Here is a 14,450-nt window from a genome sequence, read left to right as displayed (position 1 = left end):
AGAGAGAGAGAGAGAGAGAGAGAGAGAGAGAGAGAGAGAGAGAGAGATATGTTTGTACAGGAGATGACATGGCATTTGTGTGAAGCTCAGAGGACAACCTTGGTTGCCAGTCCTCAACTTCCACCTTGTCTGAGGTCAGAGTCTGGTTCATCATTACATATACTAAGCTAGATGGACTGTGAGCTTCTAAGGAATGCGCCTGTCTCTGCCTGATGGTTTATCATAGGAACAATTACAGATGCATATTATTGTGCCTGGTTTTCCATGGATTTAGGGGATTTGAACTCAGGTCCTCAAGATTTGGTGGTAAGCACTTGACACACGGAGCCATCTCTCAGCCCTAGATTTAACTTTTAAATGTATCAAGTATCTGTAAAACACTGTACTAGATTTGTATGTGTCTTAGAGAGTATGCAGAGACAAGAAGTAAACAGTCCATCATTTTTTGTTGTTTTGAGATGGGGCCTGATGTCACATAAAGTGACTTCAAACTCTGAAGCAGAGGCTGGCTTTGATTTCTTGATCCTGCTGCCTCCACCTCTGAAAAGCAATCACCCTGCCTGACTAAAGGCCTGGTAAATTCTTTGTAAAAACATCTCTACTTTTATCAGCAGAACTAAACTCAGTCTTCAAAACACTGCACCCAGCCCTAGAGCTGCTCTGCTGCTAGATCCCCGTTTTCTTTCCACGAGGAGTCCTTATCTCAACCGCCATGTTTCTTTCTGCTACTATAGGAAAAGATCAGCAGGTGGATAAGTGAAAGCTGTGTCCTTCTCACAGTTCTGAGAGGCTAGGATCAAGGTATCTACACTCTCAGCTCTTGTATCTCCTTGCTGTGGCCTCCATGATGGAAGGGATACAGACGGGAGAAGCGTCCACATAGTCCCTCGGGCCCTGTTATGTCAGAACTGTTTGACCAATCAGATCAAACATAGCATGTTAATTCCTGAATCTGGCTGTTTTCTCTTAGTCTCCACTCAGTGACCTCAGGGCCTCTGCTTTCTAAAGAATCCACCAAAACCCACAGCTTGTATTATACAATACTGCTCACGCAATAGAGAGATTCATATTCTGTTCCTATCCATACATACATCTGAGGGATACACGTTCTGTCAGTGTCCACAGATGCATCTAAACCTCCGTCAGTGCTCACTGCCACAGCATTTGATGTAATTACCGCATGAAGGCAGAAGTATCAGATAAAAACAGAATGGTTTGTTAATGGGTTCAGAATCCTCATCATATGGGGTCTGAAGACAGGGAAGGACCACAAATGAGCAATATGTACCTGCTTTACTTCTTGTAGCTGCAGTGCTTGGCTGCAAAACTTTAATTTGCTTTTACTTTACCAGTCAAAGAATGACCTGGGATGCTGCATCTGTGTGAGAGGTTTTCGCCAAACCAGAAGATTCTGGAGCAGGAGTGTGAGAGAGACTGTGGTCCGAGGCAGCTGCCCTGGAGAATTCCTGGGTAGACTGTACAAAGCATTTGAGTATTCGAGGCCTCTGTGGGGACTCCCCTGGAGCCAGTAACTGCCCCGTCTGATCTCCACTACTCTTCTTTAAAGCCTCTCTCTCTCAGATGCAGCATCCAAGGGTGCGTTTCCTACACCTCAAGGAAAGACACAGCCAGGAAGAGTTATCATGGCTTTGCTTCTGCCCTGGCTGGCATCTCTTAGGCCCTGGTTGGTGTTCCATTCCTGTCTCTCTTTTTGGGTGAAGTACTTGCAGCTTCGAAACATCTCTGTCGGCAACCATGCGTATGAGAACAAGGGGACTAAGCAGTCAGCTATGGCAATCTGTCAGCACTTCTACAGGCAAGGAACCATCTGCCCCGGGAACGATACCTTCGACATCGATCCAGAAGTTGAAACAGGTGATGATCCCCTCCAACCTCCACTATTGTTTTTAACTCCTTGATTTATACCTAAGCCCTGCGACAGCTTCACCTCTGAAAACATTGATGGGCGGTGCCCTTAATGGCGTAGGAAGAACTATACAGAAGTTCTTATGTGTCAATTTCTATTGTGAACCTCTTGTTATAAAACTCATGAATTCAAAAGAAAAGCAAGCAGGTAAAGAAAGCATTGGGGAACTAGAAGCAGGGATGACGTTCTGAGATGGAGTTTGAGTCTTTCTAAATCATCAACCACTCCAAAAATGTCTCACATCTTAAAGACAGGAGACACAGGACAAGGGCTGAGGTCTTGCATACTGTTTTCTTACAGTCTTGATTCTAAAAGAAATCAACGTGAGTGACTGACCTTAACCATTGTCTTTAGGAGATGCAGTTTTACCTATGGCTTTGTTTCTTTTTGTGGCAGAATGTTTCCTTATTGAGCCAAATGAAGCATTCCACCTCGGAACGCCTGGAGAAAACAAACTCAACCTGAGCCTGGACTTCCACAGGTGAGGAGAGCAGAGGGGCGCCCAGCTCAGCTCTGCGTGTGACCCCACAGCTCAGCTCTGCGTGTGTTCCCTCATCTCAAGCATCCTCTGCTTTCCAGACTTCTGACGTTAGAGCTCCAGTTTAAGCTCAAGGCCATCAATCTGCAGACGGTGCGCCACCAGGAGCTTCCTGACTGCTACGACTTCACTCTGACTGTAAGTGTGGGCTGTGCTCAATGTGGCTCCTGTCTAGAGAAAAGTTATTTTAACGAGGTGTATGATTCATTTACTGGTGCTAAGGCATTGTCAGAAACATAGGATGCTCCACCCCAGTGTGCCTGGGGACGTTGTTCCAACCAGCTCTGTTATATGCGTGTTGCTAACTTGCTGTTTGTCTTCTGCATCTTGGTGCATGTTCTGTAAGGCAGGGACGCACCTCGTATGTTACTGTCTCCAGTATGGCGTCTGGTGCACGGCAGATGACCAAAAGATCAGTATGATGAGGGGCAGAGGGAGAGGGAGGGGGGAAATAAAGATAGATAGATAGATAGATAGATAGATAGATAGATAGACAGACAGACAGACAATTTTCCATAGTTACCAAGGGGTCTTTGTTGAGCTTCCTCATCATGGATGAATGTTTGTAATCTTTGGATTATTGCTCTTAACTTCCCTGTGTGTCCCTGAGTGCTCTGGTTCATCTCTCTTCTTCTGCCTCCCCTTCTGTATTGTATGTATCCAATTGCAGATGGAGCTGTGAGCACGCACGCACACACACACACATACACACACACACACACTAAATGAATAAATGTGATTTTAAAAAAGATGTATCAATAACACATCCTGTTACATATGACAGAATTTAAAACCCTTTCTTCATATGATCCTGACTGTATGGCCTTTGCAGTAGCTAGCATTTATGAAGCTTGATTAATTGTTGTGAAACATTGACTTTTCAGGATAGGAGTGAAATAATATTCCATCATATAATATAATGACCACAGAGGTGGTTTAACATAAAAAAGCACCCAAATTTGAAGAGGATTTTGAACTGTACTATATATGTTGATCCTAGTATTAACCAGTGAGTTATGAGTCATCAAAATTACTTGATTTTAAAAATTTTGAGCTACCTTCAAGTCTTCTCTATCTTGAGTTTGAGAAATGATAGTTTCATGATTTCAGAATTCTTGTAATCTCCCAGGGTGCCTCCTGAGTTATTGGGTTCTCTGGAATAAGCTTTTGTTTTGTGTTTATCTTCTCCTCTTTTTATATTTTATATGATTGACAGTTCACTCTGTATTCTAGAATTTTCTAGTGTTTGACATAATCTCTGTTAGGCTGAAAGCTCCTTGAAGCTTTCAACCACTTTATTAATTAATATCTTCTCCCTCAGACAACACGTGGTAGGAGACGCTATTATTTGTTGAATGGATCAAGAAAATGCTTGTGAAATCTGGATCCTCCCCAGCGGCTCAATTCTGACATCTTAATCCCCAGTATATGCATGCCAGATTAATTGAAATAGTATTTAAATTTTGCCTATGCGTGCTAAGTTTGGTTTATAGTTCATTTGCATTCACAAGTCTCACTTGATTTTTTTGTTGAGATTCTTTATTAGGTGTATGAACATTTGAATGATTTTTTAGCATGTGTATATGTTGTATATATATATTCACATGTGTATGACACATGATGTGTATAGTGTGTGTGTACTTGTATCTGTGCCTCAAACATGCTTCTCATGCCTGGCTTTCATATAGATCCCGGGGATCTGAGCGTCAGCCCCATGCTTGCATAGCAAGTGTGCAGGTCTTCAATTGTAGTGATCTCTCCCCCCCAATACTCCTTTAAAATCCCAGCTAGAATCCTTTCTTCTTGGGGAAATTCAGCCTCTGCTGAGGCTTATTGAAATGTAACTCAATATATCTGCTTAGTCCTCATCAGTCCTTGAGGGTCTGTCTTTATGTGGACAGAGACTTCTTTCTCATGGGTCAGGGCTTTCACCCCATCAAATGGCACTGGCATCTCCTCGTGTGAGGTGTAGGCTGTACGCTTCGGCCACTGTCAGGAGGGCAGCCAATGGCAGTGGCTTCATTTGTGTAGGGAAAGAAGCTGATACTCCATCTCGAAGGGACACAGACTGACTGGACTCTGAAGTTACTTAAAACCTCATTCTTGAAGCTCTGTCTGCCTTCTCTGTGTGGAGAAACTTCAATGAAACCCAACGGCAGAGGATTTTGAGCATTTAAAAATGTTCTTCAAGAATTTCATAGATAAGTACAATGTATTTTGATCATATTCACCAACACTGTCCCCCTCCAACTCTTCCCAGACTGTTTTACAATCTTCCCACTTTAGTCCAGTTGATGCTGTCTGAGTATGCACAGGTAGGAGTTGTTCCCCTGAGCATGGACAACTTATCAGAGGCCACACATCCAAACAAAAATGACTCTTTTCCAGTAGCCATCAGGTGCCAATAGCTCCTCAGCTAAGGGTGTGGTCTAACGTGTCTCTCCTTCTATGCTGTAAAGCCAGCTGACTTGATCTTGTGCTGCTATGAGTTCATGGGTACAGTCGCTTTGTTATGTCCGGAAGACACCATTAACAGGAGTCCTCCCATCTTCTGTCTTACAGTCTCTCTGGCTCTGCTTCTGTGATATTCCCTGAGCATGGGGGTGGAGTGGAGTAAGGTAGAGATTTATTTAGGACTAAGTATACATGAAGGACTTTCAAGTGAACTTTTCCCATTTTGGGGTGGAAACAGGACAAAAAATATAGGTAAAATTTCTTGCCTTTCTTTCCTTCTCTCCGTATGGAAGAAACAAGAGAGTTAGAAGGAGACACAGGAAGATCACACAAAGCATTGCTGTGCTGTAGCTTGTGCTGCTTGCACCATTATCTTCAACTGGTTATCTCAGAAGCAAGACATGCTAGAACTCAGTCACCAGGCCCTTTGTAATACGTGGGATGTCAGAGTGATGGTGAAATCTAGACCCAGAATGAAAAAAAGAAAGCAAAACACCTCTCCACCTGGGGTGTCTAAGGACAGGAGGGATGTTTCTGTGCTTCTGCTTCTGTGTTTACATAATTTGCCTGAACACCAAAAACTGTTAGTTGCTAAGGTTCTATGGGAAGGTGAGCAGAAGAAACCTGAACAAATTCAGCATCCAAGCTAAGTATCCAGAACAGGAGGGAGAACACTCTTGTTTGCTAAGGTGTCCAGGGCTAGAATGCATCCTAGAAACATGGGGTGTAGATGCTAAAATCTCTCTACAGCAGATTGAATTCAATGTTATCGCCTCACATAGAAATAAAGGGGCACTCCTCAGGGATTAACAGAGACCAGTACCAGCTGGTCAGAAGCGAGGATCAGCACGTCCCATGTCCTTCGATGAACTGCTTCCCGGTGGATTCAGAGACCTATCTTGACTCCAAAACCTACTTATGCATCCTGGACCCCTTCTCCTGTCTTTACAGATAACATTCGATAACAAGGCTCACAGTGGAAGAATCAAAATAAGTTTAGACAACGACATTTCTATCAGAGAATGCAAAGACTGGCATGTGTCTGGATCAAGTAAGTCATAAACTCTATGCATTCTCTGGATGGTGAAGTAAAAGACTGGACCAGTCCTAAGCCCTTCACATTCTGAAGGCAGATTGGGTTGCTGTAGATGTCTGGTGATTCAGACACTACATAATAGCATCCAATAGTTCTTTACCTTCTTCTCCTTACCAACTGCATACTCACGGGTCTACACTGAACGCATTACGTATACCTATTTTCCTCTTTTAATATTGTTAAATATCTCAGTGAGCAGCAGAATCCTTATGTTTGCAGATGAAGAAACCAAGGCTCAAGAGCGATGTGTAGTGACCTGTGGTCTTACATCGAGCGAGAAGGGAGGATTCGATCTTGAAGCTATGTCATGTTGTAGTGGCCTTTCATCTGGCTTAAAAACCTCAGTGATGTGGGAAGAAAAATCTGTTCTAGAAACACAAACAAATCAGAGGGAGGCAGGCAGATTTCTGAGTTCGAGGCCAGCCTGGTCTACAGAGTGAGTGCCAGGACAGCCAGGACTACACAGAGAAACCCTGTCTCAAAAAACAAACAAACAAAAAACAAAACAAAAAAAGAAACACAAACAAAAATTCAGATTAGAACGAATTCTGTCAGGAACAGGAAAACACTGCCAGGAAAGAATTGCCCTGAGCCGTTATCTAGGTCTTCTTAAGTAGCCCAAATGGTAGGCTGCGTTGCACTTTGCTCATGGTTACACAACACAAGAGATTACAGGGGCTCTACCGAGAAGAGGAAGTATCTTGGACACCTGCTAAGACTCACTTTCCTCTGCTTTACACAAGAGAGTTGGTAGATCTGAGCTGGGTTTGGAATCTGTGAGTGTCAGACCAACATGAGGGTAGTCGCCGATGTAGGGTTTGTGTATGAGTGTCTGAGGCTCTGGAATCACAAGCCTCGTTGCTGTCACAGACTTGCCTAGGTGGAGTGCAAACTTGTTTTGCCACTGGTGAGCAACATCACACATAGGGAAGATGGGAGCACCCAAAGTGCCTGGCATAGAGCCTGTCTCTCCAATGCTTGTGTTTGGTTTTTAAGTTTTCTAAGGTAGCTTTAGACATTTGGGCAGCCATTAGAGGCACTGGGCAAACACCAGCAGTAGGCTTTATTACAGCTCTCTCTGAAATTACTTCCTCACAGCAGCCTGGTAGAGATAAACTTGGGTTTGGTGGCTGCTGCCTCTTTTGATGGCACCAGCACGTGGGCCACGACAGCATTTATGATTCTCCAGGATTTCAATATGGCTAAAAAAAGGTCTCCCCTCCTCTTCTCATTCCCTCTTCCTCTTCCATTTTCTCTCTCTTCTTCTTTTCCTTTCTTCTTTCCTTTCTTCCCCTCTCTTCTTTTCCTCTTTTTCTCCACTGCTTAGACAGGGTCTCTCTATATGGCCTAAGCTATCCTCAAACTCACGATGTTACTGCCTTGGTCTCCAAGTGCTGGGACTTTAGTGTGAGCCACCAAGCCTGGCAGAAGCTGTTTGTTTCTTGTCGCTCAGGTTCAGTTAAAGCCTTGGTGAGGCCTCTTTCCTGGCTACCTTCTCCAGTATGGAGTGATGGCTCTGAAACATGACCTTGTCTGGAGGACACAACACTTCTGATTCTGTAGTTTTGTGGCAAGAGCTGATGATATCCCCTAACAAGACTAAAACCAAACAGAACAACCTGATGCGGGGTGGCGATGCTGTGAACGTTTAAGCGCCAACTGGGCTGCTTACTCGCTCTGTGGCGTGGGCAAATGATGGGACCTCCTTGTGTTTCCGTTTTCTCAAGTTCAAAGTGGGGGTAAGCCCGATGGCTTCATAGGGGCTGTTGTGAGGATCCTGTAATACAAAGTGTATGGAACGGAATCAGGAGGGAAGTGTGCTGAGCACCGTCTGTGCTTGTGACTTAACGTCTCTTATATCCCTCCATCTGTACCTGTTGCCCATGGACCTGCTCACCCCTTTGCTTGTCTCATGGTCACACATGCTCCTGTTAGGTCAAGGGCCTTGTCTCTTCACCACTGTGTTCCAGCACCTAGAAAAGTGTCAGGTTCATAAGGATGCTCAATGGATATTTTATACCCAGCTAAGAATGTTATGTTATCAAGCAATGTAGGAGTTGGAAGGCTTTGCTTACTGATTGACTTTTTTTTTTTTTAGAGGATTTTGCTATATGTAGCCCAGGTTGACCTCAAACTTAGTATATGATCCAAGCTAGCCTAGACTTCATGGTAATCCTGCTTCTTGCTCCTGACTACTGGGATAATGGGTGTGCATATCATACCCACAAGGAGGACCTAGTCAGCATAAAGGCCATAGGCTGATAATGAAAGATCTTTGATTTGCAGTGACTTTTTTGTTTTTGAAGGACCCTCAGCTTTCTTTAAATACTAATGGAAAGAATGCTCGCAGGACTTCCTGTCCTTGTCATTCTGAAACATTTGAATTATCTGAATTATTTGAGAAAGAAGTCACATCATTGTGTTAATGCTTCCTTGGCCTCTGTCTTCCAGTTCAGAAGAACACCCACTACATGATGATCTTTGATGCCTTCGTCATTCTGACCTGCTTGACCTCGCTGGTGCTCTGTGCCAGGTCTGTGATTAGGGGTCTTCAGCTTCAGCAGGTAAGCCCTGCTCCCCAAGATGCGTGCTCAGCTGCTGCTGACAGCTCAGCCACACCGAAGCTCACCCACTGTGTCTTTCCTCTTCCCAAAAGGAGTTTGTCAACTTTTTTCTTCTTCACTACAAGAAGGAAGTTTCGGCCTCTGATCAGATGGAGTTCATCAACGGGTGGTACATTATGATTATCGTTAGTGACATACTGACAATCGTTGGATCAATTCTGAAAATGGAAATCCAAGCCAAGGTAAGACTGTTCTTCCCAACTGTGCTATCACAATGGTAAATTATCATAATGGTAAAATGTAGTTCTCCAAATTATGAAAAAAGTTCAAAGCAAATCTTTCTTTTGGGCTTTGTATTCAGTTAACTTGAAACTGACAACAGCAGTTTTCTTCTTTTTTCTTCTTCTTTTTTTTTTGTTTGTGTTTTTGAGACAGGGTTTCTCTGTGTAGCCCTGGCTGTCCTGGAACTCACTCTGTAGACCAGGCTGGCCTCGAACTCTGAAATCCGCCTGCCTCTGCCTCCCAAGTGCTGGGATTAAAGGTATGCGCCACCACTGCTCGGCAACAGCAGGTTTTTTTAACTCTAGTTAAGTCTTAAATCTAGAAGTCTGTCTGTCTGTCTGTCTGTCTGTCTCTGTCTATCTATCCATCTCTCTATCTACCTTCCTATCTGTCTATCTATCTATATCTATAACTATATCTATAACTATATCTATAACTGTATAACTATATCTATATTTATATCACTATATCTATAACTATATAAACATATCTATAACTATATAACTATATCTATATTTATATCACTATATCTATAACTGTATAACTATATCTATATTGATATCACTATATCTATAACTATATAAACATATCTATAACTATACCTATATATCATCTATATCTAAATCATCTATATCTATAGTTTATATCTATATCTACCTTTATCTCTTTTTTGGTTTTTGAGAGAGGGTCTCTGTGGAGTCCTGACTGTCTAGGAATTCTTTCTGTTGACCAGGCTGGTCTTGAACTCACAGCTTTGCCTGCCTCTGCCTCCTGAGTAGTGGGATTAAAGGTGTGTACCAGGACCACTCGGCTGCTAGAAGTCTCTCAAGCAGAGTTTTAAAAATCGTAATCCACAAACTGATAGGTCAGTATCATCTGGGTGGCCGCAAAGTGCTTGAGCTAGACTGAGAGAGTTCAAAGTCTCCAGGTCACATACATCAAATATGCACCGAGGAAAGGATGCTGAGTTGTCAAGAGTTCTCACAGAAAACGTTAAAGCTAAGATAACCAACCAGAAGAGGAGGAGGAGGAGGAGGGGGAGGAGGGGGAAGGAGGAAGAGGAGCAGTGTGGGAGGAGGGGAAGGAGGTCAAAGTACTACCCTGTTCATTCTAGCTTTACTTCCTTTGTCCTTTCAATGTAAAAATATGCTCACCTTCTTACTTTTCCCATTGATATAATTCTCCTAAAATAAGATCAATCTAGCCTAGAATTAGCCTTTCTTCTCAAGCAAAAATAAAATAAAATAAAATAAAATAAAATAAAATAAAATAAAATAACAATGTCCAGATGAGTCTTGCTCACCTTTATACCTGCTTTGTCTTGTCGTAATGAACTACACATCATTCAGGACCTTGGTATAAACCGAGGCCTAACTGGACATCATTCAGGACCCTGGTATAAACCAAGGATGACTCCAAACACAGGAGATTCTGATCTTCCTGGGTCAAAGGGCAGCTTGCTTTTCTCTTCTGAAGCAGTCAGGGTAGGGCTCTAGGTTGTCAGGTCATTCAGGGACCCAAGCTAGCAGCATTTTGTTCTTGGCCAGATGCTAAGGGCTCATCTTGACTTCACAGTTGACACAGGGTTGCCTCGTGAACCGGCTCCAGCTGTGGGAAGTGAAAATATCAGATGGTGGCAGCTTTCCGGTGTCACATAGTCGTGGCTCAAGAGTAGCAGATTTCATTCCTGGTCACACTCTCTAGAGCAACATTAGTCAAACCCACCTGCAAGGGGCTATGGGGAAGAAGGACACGGATGCCTGAGAACAAGGGGCAAGATGGTGCCCACCATGGGCCAGCCGCTACCATAATATGGCTATATTTTTGTGTAGTTTAGCTTAAGAGAACCAAAAAAAAATAATTATGGTGGATTTATAGTTAATATTTATTTTATTAGTATCACATGCAGCCCAGGTTCTCTTCAAACTTACCATATAGCTGAGGCTGGCCTTGAACTCTGATCTTCCTGCCTCCACCTCCCTTATTCTGAGGTTACAGGGATGCTTTGTGCAAGACATCTTTTTTTCTTTTTATCAACTATCATGTTCTTCAGTGATCCTTCATAGTGTCCAGCATTGTCTTCATTTTTCTGGACCACCCTTCTGAAACCACTGGCACTTCCTCCTGCCCTCACCTCACTTCCTGTTTCATAGAGTAAGAGAGACCCCTTACTCATCTCCAGTGTTGGCCCGTTCTGATACTGTGAATGATGTAAGCTGCTGTCCAAGGCTAGCTCCTTCACTTGCCTCTCAGGAGCTGGCCCCAGGTTCTTTCTTCTCTCTGGCAATTCTTTCTCTCTTTTAACTCCTCCATACTACATTCTTGCTCCTTTTGAAAAATTAAAACTCCAGGTCCTTTATCCAACTATTTCCCCATGTCTCCAGTTTATAGGATAAAATATATCAAAGTAGTACCTAATCTTGCCGATGAGTCTGATCCCCTACTACCTGTTCTTCCAGTGTGTCTTCCGATCTGGCTGCGTCACGTCGCCATGGAAATTCCTTTCTGCTGTTGTCCGTGGATCATGACTCTCTGTCCTGACCCATCAGTAGCTTTCCACATGCGTTGCCTTTTAGCTGAGGTGACTCTTACCAGCTTTCCACTAGATCCCAGTCTGTCAGTTTTCCTTGCTGCTTCCCTCTCATGGGGCCAACCCTCAGTGTGAGGATGTTTTGAGGCATCCTGTTTGGGCAGCTCTTTCCTGTCACTGCCTTGGTATTGTCATTCCGACCTAGACAGATATTTTGGTACCTCTGTACCAACACGTGTCAAAGCTGCACCTTAGAAGTCTCTGGGTTGCAGCCTGAATATCCAAATGTCAACCTTGTGTCTTGACTACCTACTTATCTTCTCAGGTTTAACATACCTAACTCGGACCTCCCCACCCCCACCCCCAGCCTTCCTCAGTTCAAATCCTCTTCTCCCACTGCCTTTCCAGTCCACGAACAGCACCTCTCTGTGTGTTCAAGCCCCAAACCATGTGTTCACTGAAGCTCCCCTCTTCCATAAAAGTCCTCTCCTAATCCTATGTCTAACCCTAGAGGGGATTTATATGTTCTGTTTTTGGGAAGGAGCTGGTCACCTTTACAGTTCCAGCCTGGACCCAGTCATTACCTGCTCTCACACAACTCCAAGAACCCTTGCATTCCCCAGCCCTCTGCCGTCAGCCTGTCAGCCACACAGCCAACACTTGCTCATGTCTCTCCTCGTCAAGGCTCGCAAATCTCTCTGACCTTTTCTGACAAAAACAACTTTAAGTACCATGAGGTCTTACACTACCCACCCCTTACCTCACCCCCCTCCACCCCCATCTGCTGCTCATTCCTTACCAGGCTCCCGGCTGCCTCTGGCCCTTTGTATTGCTGCTCTATGCTCTACGGGCCTAAGGCTCTTCTAGGTTTTTGGTTAACTTTCTCCCTCATTTCTTTGCCTCAGATCTTGGCTTCCATGTTTCTTATTCATCGAGATTCTTACCATTCATTCTCTCCCCACACCAGGGGCCTTCCTCCTCAGCATTTACTATCAGTGAGTGTACTGAAGGCTATATTAATCTATTGCTGGGTTTTGCTCCATATATTCCACTGGAGTGTAAACTTTATGAAAGCTAAAAAAAAAAAAAGATAAAAAACAGAAAACAAACTATTTCTCCGTTGCTTTATTCTTCACACGTAGAACAGCTCCTGGCACATAGCTATTTAATATTTCTTGCCTAACTGACATATTGCAATTTAACCATTTTTTCCCTATTCTATCTAGAGTCTCACAAGCTACGATGTCTGTAGCATACTTCTTGGGACTTCGACCATGCTTGTTTGGCTTGGCGTTATTCGATACCTGGGTTTCTTTGCGAAGTACAATGTAAGGATTCCTACAGAGTCTACTTGAGCTATTTCACCGTTTTGACCAAAGGATGGATGGATCTAACAGCATCTTGTTTCCACAGCTCTTGATTCTGACCCTCCAGGCAGCGCTGCCGAACGTCATGAGGTTCTGTTGCTGCGCTGCCATGATCTACCTAGGCTATTGCTTTTGCGGATGGATCGTGCTGGGCCCTTACCATGAGAAGGTACTCTATTAGTTAGGGTCTCTGTTTTTGTGAAGAGACACCATAACTACAGCAACTCTTATAAAGGAAAACATTTAACTGGGACTGGCTTACAGTTTCAGAGGTTTGGTCCATTATTGTCATGGCAGGAAGCATGGCAGTGTGCAGGCAGACATGGTGCTGGAGAAGGAGCTGAGAGTTCTGTATCTGGATCCATGGGCAGCAAGAACTGTGTGCTACTGAGCCTGGGCCTGAGCTTCTGTGACATCAAAGCCTGTCCTGACAGTGACACACTTCCTCCAACAAGGATACACCTACTGTAACAGGGCCACACCTCCTAATAGTACCACTCCCTACGGCTCAAGCATTCAAACACATTCGTTAATGGGGGCCGTTCCTATTCAAACCACCATAGGTACTGATAGCCAGCCCTCTTCCTGACATTATGAAGCTCATATGACAAGGCCAATGGCTTCTATTTTTATGACTACTATTGTTTATCCGTTTCTATTTTTGACTGTGTTCCAGTTGACTTTGAACTCATGTATGTAGTCATGGATGACCTTGAAGTCCTGGTCCCTCCTGCTTCTATTGCCCAAGTACTGGGATGTCGCGTGTGTGCTAACACACCTGATGTGCTCTTTTACCCTTTTAAAAATATTCTTTTATTTATTCTTGGAGAATTATACTCGTGCACATATTTTGATCATGTTCATCTACTATTCCTCCCCTCCCCTTCCACATTCTCCCTTACATCCCCCCAACTTCACGTTCTCTTCTTTTATAACCCACTGGGTGTAATTAGTGCTGCTCACATCCACATGGGTGGGAGCCACCCATTGGAGTGTGGGCAATCTACCAAGGATCACGCACTGACTACCCCCAACCAGCAGTCATCAAACACCAACAGTGTTTACCCTTCCTAAATGAACTCCTTTGCTCTGGTAATTCAGCCTTAAAACATGGAAAGACTTATATCTACATTGACATATAGATCTGATAACGAGTGTATCACTATTTATAAATCAGTCAGATGTGAACACCTCATGAGAATTATTGATCTGTTCCACGGCCTGACATCCTGTTTGGAATATGTTAGATAAGTTTGTTCCTTTTACCAACAAAGAAGTTGTTCAGTCCGTTTGAATTCACCATATATAAATCTGTAAAACTATACAAAAAAACCCATAAAAAACAAAACAAACAAACAAACAGACAGACAAACAAAAAACCTGTAGGAATATTTAAAAAGTTTGCTGTGAGAACTGTCTTGACTGTTAGACATTATCTTGAATTGGATGAGCTTCAAGATGAGATAAAGGACCATTCGAGTCTGGAACCTGGGCATCTCTGCAGAAGCATTCAAATCATTTCAAGGGTCTCTTTTTGTGAAAGGGGAAGGGAGAAAGGGCAGGAAGGGGAAGAGAGGGGAGAAGAGGGGAGGGGAGGGAGGGAAGGAAAGAGAGAGGAGGGGAAGGAGGGAAGGAGAGGGGAGGGAGGGAGGGAAGGAGAGGGGAGGGAGGGAAGAAGAGGGGAGAGAGGGA

At 43.7% G+C, this 14,450-nt stretch overlaps 1 protein-coding gene across 1 annotated transcript in view; it reads left to right on the top strand.

The window, feature by feature from the left end:
- Positions 1-14,450, top strand: part of Mcoln3 (mucolipin 3) — a 26,496-nt gene that overhangs the window by 9,320 nt on the left and 2,726 nt on the right. Inside the window, exons 4-11 of the mRNA XM_028788108.1 lie at positions 1,722-1,875; positions 2,324-2,408; positions 2,507-2,603; positions 5,871-5,970; positions 8,467-8,579; positions 8,672-8,821; positions 12,618-12,719; positions 12,805-12,927. Of these exons, the coding sequence (XP_028643941.1) occupies positions 1,722-1,875; positions 2,324-2,408; positions 2,507-2,603; positions 5,871-5,970; positions 8,467-8,579; positions 8,672-8,821; positions 12,618-12,719; positions 12,805-12,927 (924 nt within the window). The remainder of the gene's footprint in view (positions 1-1,721; positions 1,876-2,323; positions 2,409-2,506; positions 2,604-5,870; positions 5,971-8,466; positions 8,580-8,671; positions 8,822-12,617; positions 12,720-12,804; positions 12,928-14,450) is intronic.

The sequence above is a fragment of the Grammomys surdaster genome, unplaced genomic scaffold (genome assembly GCF_004785775.1).
Source record: "Grammomys surdaster isolate TR1022 unplaced genomic scaffold, NIH_TR_1.0 125701, whole genome shotgun sequence".
Lineage (NCBI taxonomy): Eukaryota > Metazoa > Chordata > Mammalia > Rodentia > Muridae > Grammomys > Grammomys surdaster.
This window is presented reverse-complemented; position numbering and strand designations above follow the sequence as displayed.